The 22,377-nt window shown below is 45.1% G+C and overlaps 1 protein-coding gene across 2 annotated transcripts in view; it reads right to left on the bottom strand.

Annotated features, from left to right (window-relative positions):
* The window catches only part of CACNA1H (calcium voltage-gated channel subunit alpha1 H), a 203,668-nt gene that overhangs the window by 171,392 nt on the left and 9,899 nt on the right, over window positions 1-22,377 (bottom strand). For both annotated transcript variants that reach the window (XM_032762698.2, XM_075069148.1), the window contains exons 3-4: window positions 19,101-19,198; window positions 4,216-4,375 (exon numbers count right to left, since the gene is read on the bottom strand). In XM_032762698.2, the coding sequence (XP_032618589.1) occupies window positions 4,216-4,375; window positions 19,101-19,198 (258 nt within the window). The remainder of the gene's footprint in view (window positions 1-4,215; window positions 4,376-19,100; window positions 19,199-22,377) is intronic.

Raw genomic sequence — 22,377 nt, 5'->3', positions numbered from 1 at the left:
GGCCCAGAGATGTAAAGTGATTGTCCTAGATCACGCAACAAGACAGTCACAGAATCAGAGTGAGATAGGCCCCAGGAGTCCTGCATCAGAACTGAGGGATGGTCTCTGCACACTGGGTAAGATGCAACACATGCTGCAAATAGTAGGTAGTCACAAATAGGATATGATGCTGTAACAGAGGGGGTGTCATAATCCATATACATAAGGGGACAGAGTTAAAGTTGCACATGCAGACTGAACTCAGGCACTTCCTCCCTCCTGTGTGCTTAATGTCCATCTTTAGCCTTCTCGGAAGTGAGATTTTTCTACAGGATTTTCATTATGAATCCAAACCACAGTTCATATTCATCTGGGAGTTTCCAGAAATCTTCATGCATTCAGTCAGGATCCAGGTTGGTGTGGCTGTTAAGGTGGGTGCTAGAACATATATGACAAAATATGAGCTCAATCTGTAATGCTCACATTCAAATCCAGATCCTGAACACTCTAAATTTCGGGAAGGTTGGTTCAGGCCTAGGTCTAGAGGCTCCGAGTTTTCCCTTTGATACACTGAATATCTTTGGAAACACGCAACTGCATTTGTAGAGCATATTTCAAGATACCAGCTGTGATATGCACCACTTATAAGAGGAGCAGTGACCTTGACCTGAGAGGCCGGGAGAGATCCTGGCTCTCAGATATGGCACTCATATCCTGAGCTCCCTTTATAATCACTGCTGCTCCCATTTACTCATTTTAGCAAGGCACAGTTTTGTTCTCTTAGGGGTTCCAGCTCTCTATTCCCCACATCCCGATTTTTGACTTTTTCCTAATGGTTCTCTCAATGTTTCTCCTCCACCTCGGTCAGATTTTCCCCTTTTGTCTAGGCTTTCCTGGTTTCTCATCAGTGTTCTCCTTCTTTGAATAGGAGACAGCTACTTGCATGAAAACACCAGCTATTCCAGCTCGAAGACAACATGGATTTCGACAGCGTTCAAGCTCTCACTTTTTCCCCTGACAGGTTGCTACATAAAGAGGGGGGAAAAAAAGTTAATGTATAGTGAGAGATTTTGATCCGCCCAGGAAGATCTGATCCTCAAACATCCATCTCTCTTCCCTTTGTTAAGTCCCGTAAGGCCTGCAGATGTGTTTCTCTCCACTGCCATTCTGTGACTGAGCCTAGTGTCAGGCTGGGCCCTTCCACCCTGCGATTCTCCAGTGCTTCGTCACAAGTGCTGTCAAAGGTGACAGAGGGACCGCATGTGCTTCACTACCCTGATGCTATTCCTGTGTCCCTGACACAAGGGACACATCCAAACATACCCAATACATGCTGTGCCTTGCCTCTTATTCTAACTAATTATAAGAATGAAGCCTCCTTTGCATGTGGCAATAGGATCTCTATCAGGAGCGGTGGAAGTGCCCGAAAAGTGGGGCGGGGCCAGAGGTGACCGAACCGTGCCCCCCAAGCCCCTTTTCCGCGCCCCCCGATGCCCTGCTCCCGCACCGCCTCTTCCACGCCTCCCTGAGCCTTCACTCCCTCACTGCCTCTTCCACGCCCCCTCCAAGGCCCCGCTCCCGCGCCACCTCTTTCCCCCCACGCTCCCCTCACTCCTCTCCACCTGCTACCTCCGTCACTCGCCCCCATAGCCGGAAAAAGTGGAAGGGCATAGCTGTTCCGGCGCCCCTGATCTCTCTACTGCCTTATAAAATGACACTCTACATGTTCGCAGCATTGTGCAAGCACCGACAAACTGTACGGCTGTAATGGAGTTTTGCAGAACAGTCTTATTTTACAGACGGGCAAATGGAGGCACAGAAAAGCTAAGTGACCTGCCCCAAAACTGCACTGTCATTGCCAAAACCGAGAGGAGAGCTCTCATGTTCCTGGCTGCCAACCTCACCCTCCTTGCGCTACGGCGCATGGCTTCCACTTTTTACACTGCGTGAAACGTGTATTTGCAAACACGTTCTATAACAGATCTACTGGTACAGCACAGAAGACGTTTATTTTCCACAGAGCTAATCCCACAGCAAATTGCTTTTGCACTCTCTGCGTGAAGAGAGCAGGGTCTGATTTTGGTCTATTCATAGGGTTCCACCAGGGCATTCTCGAAAACTACCCAGAAGGCTACTGGTGCCTGAGCAGATACTCATCACAGGGTACGCGTGCATTCGCATTCAAGCATCTTCTGAATCCTTTCGTAAAATATGATAATATGTGATTAAGGCCTGAGTGGAATCACCTCTAGCTTTCGTGTTTTGGGGCAACACAGAGGCTTGTTTTGAGAGGCCCAGTCCCAACAATCTGCATTTCCCCTCCCCCTCTCTTTCCTTATGGAGCACGAGGTTTACTCATTCTGGCGGAGAGGGGGCTAAAAATGAGTGGAGTTTACCAGATTGTGTTTAGTAGTTATGGTATCTGCCCAAAGAATGGGGTCATTTGGAAGGCTGAAATGATTGTGTCATCCAGGACACAGGACAAAATGGAGGCCTTATTGCCTATCTAAGGAAAATGACCTACACGTAGCACAACTCCTGCCAGGAGTCGAGGAGGAATCTGCCACATATTGGGAATGATACCTGCAATTATCATTTTCAAGGAATTGTCTGGGTTTCTTTCATTTGTGTTTGGGATATTCTTGAAGCCAACCCACCAGAACAAGTGCTAGCATCCTAGAGGCAATCAGGACACCGAACAAGCACCCTGGACAAGCACACTTCAGGCTAAAGTTTAATTGCTCCAATCAGGAGAGAAACTTGGGGAACCAGTGAGGTGGAAGGAACCTGTGATGCTATAGATGACATTGTCATGTGACAATGGCAAAGAATCTCAGAAGTAGCTTTCATCTAGCACTGAACAATGAGCTAGATGAAAGAAAAAGGAGAACAGTTTTATCCTTCAAACTACTATGCCTCTCTTTCACTGCAGAACTGATACCTAGAGCCTTCTGGGTCTAGCCCCTCCTGGCTGGATTCCTGATGGAGTTTTAAAGAAACAGAGCACACATCGTCATCATATGCTTTACAGGGAAAATGGCCCTGTGTGATTCAGAGTCAGACAGCCTAGCAGGGTAACCAGCACTTCCCACCAGGAATAAACTGCAACACGTTTCAGAACACACATATGCACACAAACACACCCCTCTGACATTTCTGCATTTGCTATTGCAGTGTTGCCAAATCTGGAGTCTCACAAGATTTGATGTTTATCTTAAATCTTCAGGTCCCGGAGTGGTAAATCTCAGCTTTCATTAAAATAAAATGTAGAGCCTGTCTCCTACGCTTGTAAAAAAGCTTGGAAACGTGAACTCTAAAGGTGCAGAAACCAGAAGGCAAATATTAAAAAAAAATCCCTACTGTATAATTATTTTAAATCTCATGATTTTTAGGGGGGGCCTGACTCACGATTTTTCAGTGCTTGAGGTTAGTAATACTCTTATTGGTAGCACTCATTGACATTGTTTGGGACCAATCTGAAAAACCAAGAGAAAAAATCCAGTTCAATTTGAACCAAAACCAATTTTTTCATCGAATCAAAAATCTCGAAAAAAATTCACTGCTAATGGATCACAATATTTTGGGTCAACTCTGACAGAAATCATTTAGAGTTAACTGAAAAGTTTCAGACAACTATCAATTTTGTTGTTACGTTTTCATTTCGATTTGGATATTTTGGGGTCTCTTCCACTTTTTTTTAAAAAAAAAAAATAGTCAAATTTGAATTCAAAATGCCATTGTGAACCATAGAAGTCAAAACGAGACATTTACAAATGGTCAAAACAAAACATCCTGAGGTTTTTTGGGGAAAAAAAATCATTTTGTTCCTGGGCGAAACTATTGGTTGAATTCAACCCAATTTTTGCAAATAGTTTCAAAGCAGTGAAAAATGCATTTTCAATGAAAAAAAATCTGTTGCTGAAATTTTTTTGTCCTGCTCTAGTTGACTTCAGTGACACAACGCCAGCTTATAGCAGCTGAGGAACAGATACAGGGCTAAATCCTGGGAGGAGAACTGAACAAATGGACTGGTTCAGTTCAGTTCAGTTCAGTTCGGTTAGCCACACCTATTCCTAATGGGGCAACCTTCCTTTTTCTGCCTGGGGCAAGGCAAAGGAGGAGATATTTGTACGGAACTCACAACTTATGCTAACCCTGCTAGCTAGATACATAGACATGTTTCTCCTATAGCTGGAGAGAGAAAAGGCGAGACAGTGAGTTTTCCGCTGTACTTACATTGCAAAGTTGCTGTCTACGAAACACCTGTTTCTGAGCAGCCCTGCCCAGAGCTGCACGCCGACAATCCCAAAGATGAAAAAGACAAAGAAGCACAAGAGAAGGACGTTGCCTAACATAGGCAGAGTATCTAACAGCAGGGTAACGAGTATTCGCATACCTGTGGGGAGAAGGAGAAAACAGGTTATGTGAGCCTTTGTGAGCCCTTTGAGCAGGACACAGCTAGACACAGGAGCAGGTGTTATGATGAGCTCCACATATTTAGGACAAGCTTTCTCAGCACTTCTGCAGCTTCAGAAGCAAGCTTGCAGCTTCTAAGTGTGTATGGTGGCAGACGATGTGAAGTTATCTTCTGCAGTGTATTCCCTTTTCAGTGGAAGATGGACCCAAGTCCAAGATCAGTATTTCAGGGTGGGGAAGGGGCACGAGTCAGTGAAGTCAGCAGAAATGAGGAGAGTAGGATAAAAGACAGACTCTACATCTCAGGACTGCACATGAATCACGGAATTGGATGCTTGCAAGGCAGCTTCCCAGCATGCTCTGGGTGTGGGTGAATCAAGACAAAGTTTTAAAAATTTGGGCTGCCAAGGCTCATCTTCACTGAAGCTGCATCTTACAGATTGGGGGTTCCCCCTCCCGACTCAGGAACTCAGTGTTATTCAATGGAATTCCCACTGCAGGGCAGGAGGACACGTGAGGCCAAAGGCTGTGCCTCTCTGATGGACTACGGGCTCAATAAACTTTCTAAAGAAACGTCCCTACTCTTCAGCCCACCTGCCAGCATCATCTTCTATTCAAAAACTAACTTCTGGGAAACCAACACATGCTAACAAGTAACTCACCTGATGCCCTGAGGAATCCTTTCCTACCCAAAATTCATCTGGGCAGAAGCATTTTAATAATATCTACAACCTGTCAGTGCCCCTGCTGCGGTGTAACAAATCCTTGGCCTACAGACAACAATCACACTGATGTAGGGAGCAGGGCTAGAAATCTGTCCCTTCTACTTCAAAACACAGACCTCTGCCTCTGAAGCTAAAGAAGAACCTCCCTACCTGATGGTAGCAGTAGGTCTTTTATCCCCTTTCTGAACCAGCCCCCAGAGAGTGACATCACTCTGATATACACACTAAGTCAATGCTTTACAATGGGCCCAAGATTTCATCACTGGTGCCAATGGATGTGTCAAAACCTGCTCTTCACAGCCAGAGGAAACTTTAGTTTCTGTGCAGCATTTATGCGATAGGAGAGAAAAATGGTGGGAACGTGAAGATCCCAGAGTGTGCAAACTATGAACAACACTTTGCTGACAACACTTTAAGCCCATCATGCCCACCACCATTCTCCTGGAGTGCTCTCAAGTGCTGCCAGACTGTGCTGCTGTCAGACTGCCAGTCCCTTCACAATGCCTGGCTGATTGTCTGGCTGCCTCAGGAAAACAGCACTGTAATCCCTTTGGCTGATTGGTATTGAACTATCAGGAGGCTGGAGGTGGGGATTCCGGGACGTCCATATTGAGCATTTTCAAAAAGCACTAACTGTTCCAGAAGTAAAAGGACAGATCTGTAGAGTCCTCCGAGGGGCTAACCAGGAGTTCAATGCAATTTACAAGGACGGGAACAGGAAGAAGGCAGGCGGATGTTAAGAGCGTGCCTGTGAATCGTGGAGACAGAGGGGATTAACTGGACTGCTGTACAGCATAAAGAACCTATCACCACTTCTACACCACACTTCTGATGACTGGTTAGCCGTAGTTAGACTATAATTCTTTTCTAGTAGCCATAGCAATAGGAAAGTCCTGTGGAAGACCTGCCAGACAAGGGTCATTAAGTTAGGGCATTAGCCCTGGAATTGGGAGAACTCATTTCACCAGAGTCTTCTTGTGTGACCTACGACAAGTCACTGAGGGCATACCTTCACTGCAAGCCTCAGCTCAAGTTGGCTCCTCTTGATCTAGCCTGGATTGAATGAGGACAACACAGTCCCTGAGCTGAGCAGGCTGGTTGTATGAGCAGCCCAGAATAGCTTGAATCCCCGCTGCATCACTAGCTCAAATGCCACTCTACCCTCAACCTACATCCTGCTGGGCTGGCTCGCTGGAGTTTAAGCACCACTGAACTTGAGCTAGAGACTTTTGTGTGTGGATGGGAGTCAGGTTGGGGCAGCACTTGAGTTATACCTGGAGCTAACACTGCAGCGGGGACAAGCCCTTAGCCTCTCCGTGTCTCAGTTCTCCCTCTGTCAAATGCAGATAAGAGACCTGCCTGACTTCACAGGCGAGTTGGGAGGATAAATTCAGTAAAGATTGTGATGCACTCAGATGCCATTGTAATGGAGTGGGGGAGGGGATAGAAGTTCCTAAGGTAGTTAGGTAGAATTGTTATTCTTAAATACCCAAATAAGGCAGCTAGGGGGAAATTCTGGGTTAGTCATGTTGTTTTTCACAAAATTAAGGGTATCTGACCTGGTATCAGGGCCAAATACCAAAATGAGTTATTATATTTTGCCTACCTAAAATGAAAATGAATTATCTTGAAATGAATCATTATTAGTAGTAATTATATATTTATGACATCCAGAAATGGGCTTGGCACTTGACAGTACAAGTAGCATTAAGATCTAGACTGCGCCCCAAAAAGTTGGCAATCTACCTGAATACAAGGTTCTTCTCCATTTCCTGCATTAAACTGTTGCATGATATTGCTGGTGTCATTTTAGTGGCTGAGGTGTCCCACCCTAGAGGTGGCTGCATTTTGGGGGGTGAGGGATGGAACTCATCCCTACCTGGATATGGTTTAGAATTCTGCAAAGAGCACGGACAATTGTAAAATTGCTACCTCTTAATAATACTGTTTATTCCTCACCTGATGAAATAGGGCCAGACAGTGAACCGGCATCCATGCAAACCAATCCACAGCCCCAAAGCAGTGGAAATGTCATGTCAGCTGTGCTGGAGTGCCAGACAGCAGAGAAACCCTCTGAACACCATGACGGTGTCTCACGCTACCATAGCTTCAGTTAGTGGAAGTGAAAAAGCAGCAAGTGAGCTTTTCTCCTCCCGCTGTTTATTCCTCCCACTGCCACAGTAATATTGCAGAGGAAGATGGTGAGCCAGAGACTGACAACTGGAACACAATCAATTAGGGGAAAGACTCTGCTCTGTGGAAACCACGCAGCAGACCAGCAGGGAGAGGGAAAGAAACTTCAGTCATAATAGCTATTTCTTCAAGGGCTAGTTCTCCTAATGCATGGAGTTTGGTGCTGTTTGACAGTCCCATGCTAAGCGTATGTGTGTGAAGACCAAGGCTGGCTTTAAGCCGATTCACCCAATTCCCCGGAATCAGGCCCTGCGCCTAAGGGGGCCCTGCTACAGGGGTCTTCGGCAGCATTTCGGCAGCGGGGGTCCTTCGGTGCTGCGGAAAACCCGGAGCGGATCCCCCCCCCCCGAGTATTCCAGTCGGGCCCCACGGGTCATAAAGCTGGGCCTGGTGATGACCGTTCATTTACACACTGATGCACAAAGTTTCCCTAATAACGCTGAGCCTGTCACCTAAAGAAGCCATGGCAAACTAGTACCATTAAGGGGTTTGTCCTTCTTGGCCCTGTGGAAGGAACCATGTTTAAAAATGACCGTTGCTAGCCTGGTTTCCTTGACTATACGTAGGCTTTGCAACCTTGTTGTAACCATGTTAGTCTCAAGATATTAGAGAGACAAGGTGGATAATGTAATATCTTTTATTGGACCAGCTTCCAAAAGAGACGCGTTTCTGAGCTTACACAGACCTGAAGAAGAGCTCAGTGTAAACTCAAAAGCTTGTCTCTCTCACCAACAGAAGTTGGTCCAATCAAAGCAATTACCTCACTGACCTTGTCTCTCTAATATTCTTAAGTTTAGCAGAATTAGATTTTAAGGTTTTTTTTATGATTTTGACTGATAATATCACTGTTTATTTTTAAGCATGTTTTGCTGATTTTTATCCAATTAAATTTTCACAGTGGCGGGAAATTATGGGGTGGGTGTGTGGGTTAGACAATAATTCATTATTCAATGATGGTAGATGTTGAGATTCAAAATAAAAAGGTAAAGTATTATAACTGTTACAACACAAATTGTCAACATCACTTGTCAAAATGCACAAATTAAATGTCCTTAAATCAAGTCTAAGAAGTTTTCAAGCAGCATTTTCCTGACTTTGCCTATCTGTACATTTTGATTATTCTGGATGGGAATACTTTTTCATCAGCTTGTGTGTGCATGGTGATATCGAGGTTGATTGACAGTCACCATTAGAAGACATAGTCTTCCAAGCCTAACTGGACTGGTGAAGGACTTATGGATCGGGCTTACCCATCAAATCTGAGCTGCTGAGACATGAAGGGTCAAACTCTGCCTTTGCTCTGTGCTTTGTAGTTAGAGGTCAGGGTGACTTCCAAGTTTAAGTTAAAGCAAGAAAAAAAAAAACACTCTGAGGAATAATGACATGCAAATTAGTGGTTCAATAAAGGTTACATGAGTCTTTGCAAAGCCAACCAACCATAATTTGAACAGCTGATAATTGTAGCTTTGAGAGAAAGAAAAGGCGACCTAAAAAAACCCCCAACATGCTGAGTTCCAAATAAGGAAAGTGCTTTAGGAACTGAACATTCCTACAGAAAACATGGCGCGTGATTACAGCGTGGTGCACATCAGTCTGTCTGACAGATAATGCTGGCGACAGTGCAGTCTTCAGGGGCATTTTATCCCGTTAAGAGGCTGCTCTGCAAAGTGCTCTCCCTGTCTATGTAGAGCTATTTCTCCCTTAATTTCCCTGCCCCTGCAAGATGTTACCCTCCATTAGTTGTCCCATTTGGATACAGAATGGCATTTAAATTCTGATGTATTTTCTCTTTTACCCTCTTAATTTTCAGGTTGCTGCTTCTTCCAGCCAACTCCCAAGTCATGTCTAATGTATCTCCGAGTAGGTCTTAATTACACAGGGCTGCAGCTCAGTGTTCTTTGACTTCAGAGGGAGTTTTGTTTGCATATGGGCTAAGAACATCAGGATTTGGCCCAGTCGCCCAGGCAGTGCCACTTTTTTGGCACAATGGGATCAGACCCTCAGCTCGTGGAAATCGATGTAGCTGCATTGAAGTCAATGAAGCTGCACGAATTTATACACAGCATATAGAGATGTATGTGCTGCTACAGTATGGCACATTCCATCCAATGATCTCAAAGCACTGTGAGAGCATCAGCTACAAATAACAGCTCATCTTTTCTCCTATATGGAGATAAGCTTGATGTGGGGGGAAGGGGATGAGTAGTGGGGCAAGTTACGCCTCCCTAATTCCCCAACTGCATCTGCACCATCCCAGGCGTTTTGGCATACGTTACAAGAGGTTGGAGGTTACAACAACCTACATGGACTGGTTCTCGTCCTTGTGGGATCTTATATCAGCTGTGAGTTAGTGTAGTGCAGACATGCCCCACACCACCCCAACACATGCCCTCCCACCCCCATAGCAGGATGTAGGGGGGTAGTTACCATAGCAGATGACTATGCTACTTTACACTACCTGAGAACTCCACTGTTGGCAAGAGAACTGAAGGGGAACCTATACTAGTTGAGGCCAGAGTCCATCACTCTACCCTGTCCGAGTGGTGCAAAGTGGCTGGGTCAGGAAGAGAGAATCCTTACCAGTACGATAAACCTCAGCAGTAATAGCTAGTTTCACAATGTCTTGTGACGTAGATGTTACTCCCTATACCAACGGAGAAACTGATGGACAGACAGCATAAATAACTCGTCCAAGGTCATTGAACGAGTCAGTGGAAGAGCTAAGAGTAAAACTCCGTCTTCCCCAACTCTCCGTCGTGTGCGTTAACTATTGAACGTGTTGCTTCCCTAAGGTTACTCAAGAGCACAAGCTTGAGGAGCTGCAAAGTCATAACAAATATATATATATTTAAAATACAGTAGGAGACGAACTTGGGTGCACAATGAGTTTTTATTTCACAGCGTTCCTTCCCAATGCCCTCTGTAATTCTAAACCCAAGGAACACATTCAATAGCACTGCCCTTCAGACCTGACTAACAAAACTATCTTTGGAAAGACAAAAGGCTCATGTAATTCCCAGTGGTAGGAAGAAGTTTTACTCTTATCCAATTCTCTTTCCTCCATCTTACCTTCTTTTTCCCAAAAATGGTTAAAATCTATCTTCTTCTGCCAGACAACTTGGTTGTTCAGTGGCACCGCTCTAGAGATTGATCCCATCTGTTAGCTAGCTACACAAGGCACTTTGTACCCTCTTAGTAAAATGCCAAGTGTGCCACAGGAAAAGATGATTAGCATCAGTTAGGCTGAAAACAAGCGTCATGATTTCTTTTCAGTTTCATTACATGTGGTGCCCATTTTAAACCACATATTTAAAAAACAACAACAACCACTCAGCAATGAAATGAGCTTGAAAACAGTGACCACTATTAAAAACCTTACAGCCTGTGCCAAAAACATAAATCGTGGAATTATCTTTTTTCTCAGTCATTTCCAAGGAATAACTTCTAATACAGACGATGTTTTTATTGGCTGGGTTCCTCCTTTCTTTCTTTTCTTTGAAAAAATATCTTGTGGATGAATTTATTGCACATGAAAGTGAAGGAGTAACAGAATTGGAGGGGGCCAGGCAAAGTGCAAGGTTGTCGTGTGGATAAATTGCTGTGCTATTTTTGACAGATCTTCACTTTGGAGGCTTTTGATTCCCTGTTGGAAGGAATTAGAGGACAGTTCCTATCTACTATGCAGTAACTGCAGTTAAAATCTGCTTCGATGGTTGTTCTTCCAAAGCTGAGCTCTCAGTGCAGTTAGCCCTCGATACCCAATTCGGCTTCCACCAGTCTTTTTGAAACACCAGCTGCCAAGACCATTTTTCGGCCCCATCATTTTCACCAGGTTATCTCTCCTTGCACTGGATTCCTCCACTGGCTCCCTCCTTGCTGGGTCATCAATGTCAAGCTTTTTGTTTTGGTCATCCAGGACCATCACAGCTGTTCCCTTCTGTACTTTTGCACGCTGGTCTCTGTTCTCATTGTCCCTCATCCTCTCCCATTCAGCCATCCACCTTCCCTCACAAACATCTGTGCACTTCATTCCACTCTGCCTCCATGCATTGACAGCCCTCCCTGAACTGACCCAGGAACGCCCCCTTCTCCGTCTCCTCCATATCTCCTCAGTTTACTCCTTTAGGGCCTGATCCAAAGCCCACTGAAGTCTGTAGCAAGATCCCCATTGAGGTTAGTGGGCTTTGGGTCAAGTTGTCTTTGATTCCATTGGATTTCTGATGCTAACAAACTAGGCAACTCATCATCAACTTTGGCGCCCTTCATGATTATTGAAAACCACATATAATTCTGCAGACAAAGAGCCTGTCAGACAGAACCAAGAGCCACTTCCTTTGTTATGCCTATAAGAAAGGATAAATTCAGTACAACGGAGGTGTTTTTAATTCATTTTTTAAAATTAAATAAATGGAGGACCATAAGTGCTGGAATTAGGGGTGCTGGGGGTGCTGCTGTAACCCCTGGTTTGAAGTGGTTTCCATCCTATACAGGGCTTACAGTTTGGTTCAACGGCTCTCAGCACCCCCGCTATGCCAATTGTTTCAGCACCCCTGTGGGGAACAAAAAAATGGTAATAGAGGGCTCATCAATCTAGCAGGCAAATGTGTAACAAGCTCCAATGGCTGGAAGCTAAACTAGACAAATTCAAAGGGTCAAATTCAGGGGTACATTTTTAAAAGTGAATGGAACAACTTCCCAAGAGTTGTGGTGGAGTCTCCATCACTGGTCATTTTAAAATCAAGATGGAATGTTTTTCTAAAAGATCTGCCCCAGCTCACAGAGGAATTCATTCAGCAAAGTCCTATGCTCTGTGTTATCCAGGAGGTCAGACCAGATCATCACAATGGGCCCTTCCAGTCTTAGAATCTATGAATCTATAAAAAAGGTGCCCAAATTGTGTGTGTGTGAATCCATCCACCTCTCTCTTTTTACATCACTTGTCTTTAATTACAGGCATTGCTGCAATACTGTGAACTGATACTAGGCTCAACATACAATTTGGGTTTCTTTCCAAAAGGGCTTTGGGATCACCCTAGCTAGAGAAGAACTCTTACCTGCTTTCTTATTCCATCCTAACTGGAGGATCTAGGGGGAGGTGAAATGGATCTCAGTACCAAGCTTTCCTATTAGATCACTCCCACTAGATTTCCTACATCAGGGATTCTTGCAACCATCCTGCCTTACCGTGTGAAAAATGGGAGAGGGGTTCTGGTTTGGAAAAAGTAATGGAGGGAGGTCTCAAAAAGACTGGATCAAGGCAAAGGGAAACTGTGCCAGTTTGGAATCATGTGACTGTTAGAATCAAGTTTTTTATTTCTTTTTATTTTATTTTTTAAGTAAGTCTCTACCTTTCATCATTGCACGAAAAACTTGAAAAATGTGACCCCATTGCAACTGGCACAGTAACCTCTGCCTGAATGTGCAGAGAGCCTGAAACAACAGCGGCAAGTGGGCGAACTGTACCATACATCTCAATGGGGTGTTAACTCTACTCAGAAGCTATGACCAGCACTACTTCAACAGAGGGATGTGTGTGTGCTAGAAGACATGTACAGCAGGCCTGGTCCACTCACCCAAACAGATGCGCTTCAGCTGTTGGTTAAATATGGGGGTCCCCCGACTGCTCTCTTGCCTCTGTGCAGGGGACATGAGCCTGCTGCCCCAAGGGAAGGGTCAAAGCACCATATGTCCCTGGGGGTAGGCGGAAACCATGTTACTGCCCCATCTCTCTCGAAAGGAACATATTCCCCATTCCTTAATGGATGGATGGGACCACAGTATGGGGTGTGGGCAAGGGGAGTCCTGTAGCCTGGTATATTCTAGACTTACCTAATCCAGCCCTGGGTCCCAGTAGGGGGAAGTCTGAGAACTACTATTCCTAAACTACTCTATTTAGATCAGCTTTGCAAAGGTCTATCCCATGCCACTCACTCAGGAGAAGTCCCTTTTTCTGATGGGCAGGTAGATATTTTACGCCTTCCCTCCATAACCCCCAATTTATGGCAATTTGGCAAGGCTGATTTTAACACACTCCAAGCGGAGACAAATGAGGCCAAGCCAACAGGCTGCATCTCAGGGAGGTACAGGAAGGGGGTTTTGCGGGTTGAATTATGTTCAGGAAAGTTGTGCAATGACCCTCATCAATCACAGAGCCGGAATGGGTAGTCGCAGCGCAGAGTTCCCTTCCCACCTTCTCTACCCCTTTGCTCATACAGCTCAATTCCGTTCTATGGCTGGAGAGTGGCTTAGTCTCCATGGCTGATTAGTGCCAATTGTTATACTGATTTATGGGATGAGTTGCCGTATTCAGGGTTTCAGCAGGGGGTGAATTTCCCTCTGTGTTAAGCTTTGGAATCCCCCTGGATCAAAGCTGCCTGACTGTACAAACGTAAGTGATCATTATTATAAAGGTCGTCAGTTGCTCTGAAAAAATAAAAATGGGGTGGGGCGTATCACGGTCCATCCAGGGCAGATCCTGGATTGTATCAGACATCAGGCTGGAGCACTAAAAATACCAAAGTCAAAAGTGGACAGAGTTAGTGCCTTATAAACAAGAAACAGTCTGTGCTTATCTACCCTTCAGGAATTGAGATACTTCTAAGAATACTAATCCTACTTTGGCACTAATTCAAGATGCTATTAACACTAGGAGGCTGTCCCAGTGGCTCATTGGGCCAACCAACTCAAAACATGGGTTTAGCTCTTTGAATTTAATCTCATCATCTATTTATGAAAAAAAAAAAGGATGAATTTCTATTACCCCTCTGCTGAAGAAAAATTAAAACAAGGATTATGGCACAAAGTGCCCCAAAAAATCCCACTTCAAAGCCTTAGTTGCAAACTCATAAAGCAGAACCAGAGAGCTAAGAAATGGGTCAGAGCCATAAACTTTGGACTCGGATCAGAATTTTCCCAAAGTTGTGGAGGCATTTAGAGATGGGGTGTTGGGTCAGACCCATTGACCTAGGTTTAGTCTACAATACAAAGTTGTGCCAGCATAGCTCTGTTAGCTAGGAGTGCTAAAACAATCATTTCCCCCCAGCTGATAGAACTCTGCCAGATAACCTCTCCCATGTATACACAACTATATCGACAGAAGAGTGCTTTTGCTGGCATAGCTAATGTTGTTTGGGGAAGTGGTGTAGCTATGCCAGAATATGCTGTGTCTCCGCATAATTATGCTGGCACAGCTGTACTGGCAAAGGCTCTGTCGTGCAGACAAATTCTTAGAATGAAATGATGGCCCTTATAGCCCCAATTCAACCAAGCACTTAAGTATGTGCTTAAGTTCGATTGACTTCATGTTAAATTAGGCACAGGTTTAAATGTTCTCCTGAATTACAGCCTAACACACCCTCTTATTCAAAAGGCAGCTAGGGGTGGCTCAAAGGATGCAGAAAAAAATACGAACTAATTCGAACCTTTACTCCCAAACCTGAACCTTTCTTGTGGTTCAAAGAAGTTCAGAGAACTCCCTTACCAACTAGCTCATACTTTTGTTCCACTCTGCACTTTTCCCACTCCCAGCTGGGACTAGAAACAACTGAGCCAAAAACCCATGAGAAAGGCTATTCCCTGGGATATTTCTGGCCTTATGGGAAATCGTGATAAACAATTACATTCTGAATCCAAAGCTTCTGAGGTCCCCATAGTCCTTGTGTGTGCCCTCCAAAGTTTTTCTGACTTGAAAAAATGCCATCATGGAATTTTTTTTAAAAAAAGAAAGTCTAAAAACTGCAAGAGCCAAGAGAAACTTCAAAGAATATTCCTGCAGGCAAACATCATCTGTTCTTTTGCCCGTTCATGTAAGGTATTGGAATCAGAACAAGTTAGTGGGAGTTTGTTTTGCTGTCTGTAGCTGTGCCGACATTATGGGCAATTAATCTAAGTGGGATGCTCAGTGCATTTTTATATAATTCAAATGCATTTTTAAAAAGGAGCAGGAAAAGTAATTTCTAGAGGGTACCTGAGGATTTGCATACAATTACATTGCCTCTCCAAAAAGAGAGGATTTCAGTTAGAGTGATGAAAGGGATATAGAATTAGTATATCAGTGAAGGATCACTCAGAAGAGGGATGGTAGCAATGGGGAAACAATTTCAATTGGGTGGCTCATCTTTCAAATTGGATTTAGGCAACAAACAGCTGAATCCACTTGGAAATGGGCTTAGGGACCACTTGAACTTTCTACAGTGGGTGAACCCAATTTTGTTCCACAATGCAATGAACACTCTTTGGTGTTTCACCAGAAGCACAGACTGTTGTGCCATTAATCCCGACCACAAAGAAATGGCAAGACTCTATACATCTGAGAGGAGCAATGAGCCTACCTAGAAAATCAGGATCTTCTTAGCCTTGAGTTTTTCCCCCCCTGAAAGGAACATTTTGATTTGCCTTGAGATACCAGTGTGCTGGGAACTTTATAGACAGGAATGGAGACAATCTTCCCTGCCCCAGAAAATTTAAAACAGTCTTGGAAAATATCCACAGAATCATAGAGATGTCAGGCTGGAAAGGACCTTGAGAATTCACCAAGTCCAACCCCCTGTGCTGAGGCAGGACCAAGTAAACCTAGACCATCCCGGAGAGGCGTTTGTCCAGCCTGTTCTTAAAAACCGTCAGTGACGGGGATGCCCCTAACCAGGAGCGGCGCCAGGGTTTCTGACCCCCTAGGCGGACAGCTGTTTTGCCGCCCCCCGCGGCACTAGTGGAGCTGCCGCAGTCGTGCTGGCAGGAGGTCCGCTGGTTTAAAGGCTCCGGTGGACCTGCCGCAGGCATGACTGTGGTAGGTCCACCAGAGCCTTTAGACCAGCGCACCATCCGCCGGCATGACTGCGGCAGCTCCACCGGAGCCGCTACAGCAGCGGACCGTCCGCCGGCATGACTGCGGTAGGTCCCCTGGAGCCGTGTGCCGCCCCCCCGGCAAAATAGTGCCCCCCCAAAATTCTGGTGCCCTAGACCATTGCCTAGGTTGCCTAAATGGTAGCACTGGCCCTGCCCCTAACCCAGAGCCTAACTACTCTTTTAATCAGAAACTTTTTCCTCCTAACCTAATCTAAATCTCCCTTTCTGTAGATCAGCCCATGACTATTTCTCCTACCTTCATGGGCACGGAGAACAATTGATCACAGTCCTCTCTATAACAGCCCTTGATATATCTGAAGACTTATCAGGTCACTCCCCCTCCCTCCCAGTCTTTTCTCCAGACTAAACATGCCCTGTTTTTCTAACCTTTTCTCATAGGTCATGTTTTCTAAACCTTCTATCATTTTTGTTGCTCTCCTCTGGGCTCTCTCCAATTTGTCCATCTCTTTTCTAAAGCAGTGGTCTCCAAAGTGGGGTGCACGCACCCCAGGGGGTGTGCAAGAGGATCCTTCGGGGTACGCAACAGGAGGAGCACAGCCGGAGGAGCGCTACTTTCCCTCCCCACCCCTCGTCAGTTCAGCCGGGAGTCCGAGTGGCTTTTTTTTCCGCTTTGACAGTTTGGCTGGGAGCAGGGGGTGCGGGCTCAAAAATTTTTTATTGATGGGGTGTGCAATCAAAAAAGTTTGGAGACCACTGTTCTAAAGCATGGTGCACAGTAATGGACACAGTACTCAAGTTGTGGCTTTCCTAGTGCTGAACAAAGCGGGACAATTACCTCCCATCTCTTACATACGACACTCCTGTTAATACCCTCCCGAATGACATTAGCCTTTTTTGCAACCGTATCACATTGTTGGCTCATACTCAATTTGTGATCAACTCGTAACCTCCGGATCCTTTTCAGTGGTATTACAACCTAGCTAGTTATTCCCCATTGTTGTAGTTGTGCATTTGATTTTCCCTTCGTAAGTGCTGTTCTTTGCACTTGTCTTTACTGAATTTCATCTTGTTGATTTCAGACCAATTTTCTAATCTGTCAAAATCATTTTGAATTCCAATCTTGTCCTCTACAGTGCTTGCAAACCCTCTCAGCGTGGTGTCATCCACAAATTTTATAAGCATACTCTCCACTCCATTACTGAAATCGTCAATGAAAATACTGAATAGTATTGGACCCAGGACTGACTCCTGCAGACCCCACTAGATACACCCTCCATTTCAACAGCAAATCATTGATAGCTACGCTCTGAGTACATCTTTCAATGAGTTGTGCACCTACCTTATAGTAATTTCTTTAGTTCACATTCCCCTCCTTTGCTTATGAGAATATCATGGGGGACTGCATCCAAAACTTTACTAAAATCAAGATACGAACATTTACCAGCCTAGACACAAAATCTACACCCCTGCCCTTCACCAGGATTGACAATAATGCTAAAACTACTGATAGTTTACTCACTCATAAAAATGTGACTTGCCCTGGGAAGCAGGGGAGTAGATTTTTGCACTCTGCCCTGGAGATTCTAGGCCTTTGCTTTTCCCACTCTTTGGAACGTCAGTTTTACTGGCCTCCCTGAGAGGCCTCAGCCCAGCTATCAGTCAGACAAGGAAGAAACCCCCACCCCCAACCCCGTTTAGACCCTGGGGGAGTCACTGAATTGTGCCGCAACAACATTGCTTGATTGCCATGGATGGCCACTGGGTGGGTGGAGCCAGGGTCTTACCACAACAAAAGGGAGTGGGCAGAGGTGACAAGCCACATACGGCAGAAAACTGCTATGACTGTGAGTGACCCAGATCCTTGGGACGCCTTCATAGCTGCACGACTTGGCAGCTTCTGTGGTCTCTGCTGTGGGGGAGGCAAGTGGCACCGGCAGAGCCTTTGGTGTCTACATGTAGATTTGCTCCAGCTCTCCAGGGCAGGGACTGGTTGTTCCTGTGTTAGTTCATCCCCCAGCCTTGTGGGGCACAATTCTGATAGGAATCTTTGGGTGCTACAATCATATAAACACATCGCACAGCCAGTTACCTGAAATCCCTAGTTATCTGGCTCCGCAGTGTGTCCCCCACATAGCCCTAAAAATGACCACATACTTTCACAAGGATAGAATACAGCAGTGATAACCTTCCCCTTAAAGAAAATGCGTCATGTACCACCAGTGCAACGCCGTATTCACTCCCAGTGGGGTTTCATGGGTGTAGCACTGTGGCCAAGCAATCTGTTGTCTCCACAGTGGTGTCTCCGGTCAAAGCTCTTCACCCATCACAGAGCCTCAAACCAAGGGATATGGCCCCTCCCAGTGACCAGTGGGGCAAGGATCTCACTGACACACACTGCCATCATCACTGAGGGGCCATGGCCAGTCACATGGCTTTGGGATCCTCCCCCATCGCCGGGTCTCACAGCACAGGCTCCAGCCAGAGCCTCATCCTTCCTTTCCAGAGTTCAGTTCAATCTCTCTCCCCTTGAGCCAGGAGCTCCCAGTGCCCCTTTCCAGGGCTGGGTTATAATGCAAACAATCCCGTTATTCCCTGCAGGAGCCAGTCTTCCTCCCTCCAGCTGCTTCCTCATGCCAGCTACAGCTTCCTCGGCTTCTGCCCTGCCTGGGCCTCCCAGCTAGAGTGTTACCAGCTGCTCGCTCTCGAGACCTCGCCTTTATAAGTCACATGATCGTCATTCTCCCCACCTGGGGAGGTGAGTTAAGCTGGTCACAGCTGGACTGAGGCCCACCTCCTCTTAAGGGGTCAGATACCTTGTGACAATGGACTAAACAAAGAACATATGAGGGATCAAATTTGCATGGATGTCAGTAGGAGCCACACCAGCTTAGCTCCCTGGTGCTGTGCTACCTTCCCCAGGCATGTTCTGAATCACATACACATTTGTGTTCATCACTCTGGGAAAAAAAGGATTTTACTTACTTGGGACCCTGTTAATGGCTCGTAGAGGCCTGAGTACCCGAACAGTTCGGATGGCAGATAAGCTTACATTGTGCCCATCCAGAGAATATTCCATCATGCTAAGGAAGAAAGAGAGAAAGAAATCAGAACAGAAGTGTCTCATCTCCTAGGCCTCATAAGCGTGTGAGCAGGCTGAAAAGGGGCAGTTCCTAGCTGCTCAGGTGGGACAATTAGCCGGACAGTACGTGCCCTGGCTATCTCAGGATTAAGCGAGACAATGGGCACCATCATGATCTGCAAGATTAGCAGAAGGCTATTCCAGAACAGGATTGTTGCAGCACCAGAAGAAGCTGCCTACGTAATGCTGTGATTTACCTGCTGGAGGTAGTGACTCCTGGATAGGGTGACCAGATGTCCCAATTTTATAGGGACAGTCCCAATTTTTGGGTCTTTTTCTTATATAGGCTCCTATTATCCCCCACCCCCATTCCGATTTTTCACATTTGCTGTCTGGTCACCCTACTCCTGGAGGGGAAAGTTTTATGAATGAAATGCCAAACGGTATGTCTACACTACCTGCCGGATCAGCGGGCAGCGATCGATCTAGCGGAGGTCAATTTATCGCGTCTAGACTTGACATGATAAATTGACCCCCGAGAGCTCTCCCGTCGAACTCTGTACTCCACCTCTGTGAGAGGCACAGGTGGAGTCAGCAGGGGAGCGGCAGCAGTCGACTCATCGCATTGAGTCACCGCGGTGTCTTCAATCTAAGTACGTTGACTTCAGCTACGTTATTCACCCCCTCAGTGTAGACCAGGCCAAAGTGTCACTGCCTGGTGTCTATGAGTGATCTGGCATCCTCTAAAAGCACCCACCATGGTGCAACACACTGAGGTGCAGCTACTGAGGTGAAGTCGTCCTGCTGAAGTCACTGTGGCTAACCATATGCATTAGTGCCACTCACCATGACTACCAGGTGCAGAATTAGACCCAACAGAAACTGGAGACGGAAGGGAAGGGTAACCTATTAATACCCATGTCAGTGCCAAACTGGTCTTTACAGTACATGGTCTAGTATTTTTGCCATGTCCCAAGCAATGCAGCTTCATAGATTCCAAGACCAGAAGGGCCCATTGTGATCAACTCATCTGATCTCCTGTAGAACACAGGCCAGAGAACTTTCCCCAAAATAGTTTCCTTTAGAAAAACAGTTCCTCTTGATTTAAAACTCGTCAGTGACGGAGATGGACTATGACCCTTGGTAAATTGTTCCAATACTTAATCCCTTCACTTGGGAGATTATTCCACAGCTCCGCACAGCTCACAATCAAGAAGATTTTCCTGATATTCCTTTCTCAATACTCCCGTGATACCTCCTTGTACTACCCCTGTGTATTTTCATGACAGCTTGGCATTTGTTTCCCTACCATAAAAATTTACAGAAGAAAGCTGGGGAATAACATTCAGGTAGTTTGGGCTGCATTACATTATTAAAAAGAAGGAACATTTTCTTTTTCACATCCTGTTGCCATTTCACACGCATGTTTCTCTCCTGGCCTGAAAAAGATGTTAAATTTAGTCAGTTTCATTGGTCTTTTATAACAAGGAGTAGTAAACATGTGTCAGGCTTTTTTTTTTTTTTCCTTTTCTTAAAAAGGATTCTGGCTATTTAGCTCGGTTGTAATTACAATTTATAGCATTTGAACTGACTACAGGGGAGCGCTTGTAAATATGTCACCTCTCTCTCACTACTCCTGTTCAGATACCACAATGCATCAAGAGCAAGACTGTGAACCAGTTTTTGGTACCAGAAAGGGTTTTTTGTTTTTTGTTTTTTTTAAACTAATACATAGATTAAAAGGTGGAGTGGGAAGGAGGGAAGCCTGACAAAAGCAGATACCCAGAAATGTTTCCATCCAATATTTTAAAATTTCAGTAGAAAACATTTTTATTATAAACATTCCACAGTCATGTTAAGGACATAGGTACTGAGATTGCCCATGACACAACCAGGGAGTGAAAGTGAAACTGAAACCAACTAGAAACAATAGCTAAATTGCTTATTTGAGAGTAGTCATGCAAGTGGTCCCACTGATTTCAGCAGATTACTCACAAGAATAAGGTTAGCAGCATCAGGGCTTTAGAAATCATATTTTAGCCTAGTTTTAACCGCACACTGATTTCGGTTTCCAGGTCGAGTGAAATGCAACAAAGATGAAGCCAGATTCTCAGCTGATGTAAATCACTGTCGTTCCATTGAGCTATGCTGATTTATACTAGCCAAGGACCTGGCCTGAGATTTCAAAAATTTGGTACTTTCAATACTCTAAAGATACAATATGGTAACAGATATGAGATTTCTACTTTTTAAATCTCTCTACTTTATGATGACAGCACATCTTTCAGCAAATTAAGTCAAGGATTCTAATTGGTATTTTTATGCTAGCACGAATGTGGGAGGGCAAGGTCATGTTTTGCAACAACAGTCTGATAAACTACAATATAGTGGAATCCTCTTCTCTGGAACATCCAGATGGAAAGACAAGTGTGGCAACTTTGTGGTGATCCCCATTACATAGAGTCACAGGAAGGCATTGTGCAGAGGGTTATTACGACGCTGTTATCATGATTGCATAGAAGAACTAGATGACAAATTTGCACCCATTTCTTAGAGTGCTTGCTCAGATTTAACATGCATTCACTTTGGCTTATGGCCCCGTCTGTTCACTTTCCACAAGCATTTGAATAACTGAGTTTAACTCACATAAACATTCTCATAAAGAACATTCTCATAAAGAACACAGACGTGTGTCCACATACACTCACACTTTCGTGCAAAGCGAACACAAAATCAGCTTGTCTACACACTGAAAGTGTTGCTTATTCATTTGTTCTCCAAGCATACTGGCACCTTTCACAATTGAGAAGTGTGCAATGTAACACTTGGCCTGATTTGCACCAGTAATTTTGAATATCTGAAAGTTCTGTCAAGGACTCAACATACTTTTTACATTCTGCCAGTGGGAGCAAATCTATACGTCTGTTTGACAGAGGTAAGTCTGGGTATAAATCTGTTCCAAGTGATTGGTGATACAGCAAAGGACAGAGTTAAGGCTATTTGGGAAGTTTAATTTGGAACTTCAAGAATTTCTGATATTTGATTTTTCCACACTGTGACGAACTGGGACTGTTCCTAATGTTTGCTCTGAATACTGTGTTGGTGCCTCAGTGTCCCCTAGGCAGTTCTTAAGTATCTGGCAGAGCAAAGGGCCAGTGCACCTAATGCCTGGCACTCTGT

Source organism: Chelonoidis abingdonii, chromosome 9, assembly GCF_003597395.2.
Source record: "Chelonoidis abingdonii isolate Lonesome George chromosome 9, CheloAbing_2.0, whole genome shotgun sequence".
Taxonomy (NCBI): domain Eukaryota; kingdom Metazoa; phylum Chordata; order Testudines; family Testudinidae; genus Chelonoidis; species Chelonoidis abingdonii.
Note: the sequence above shows the minus strand (reverse complement) of the source record. Positions and strands in the feature narration are given on the sequence as shown.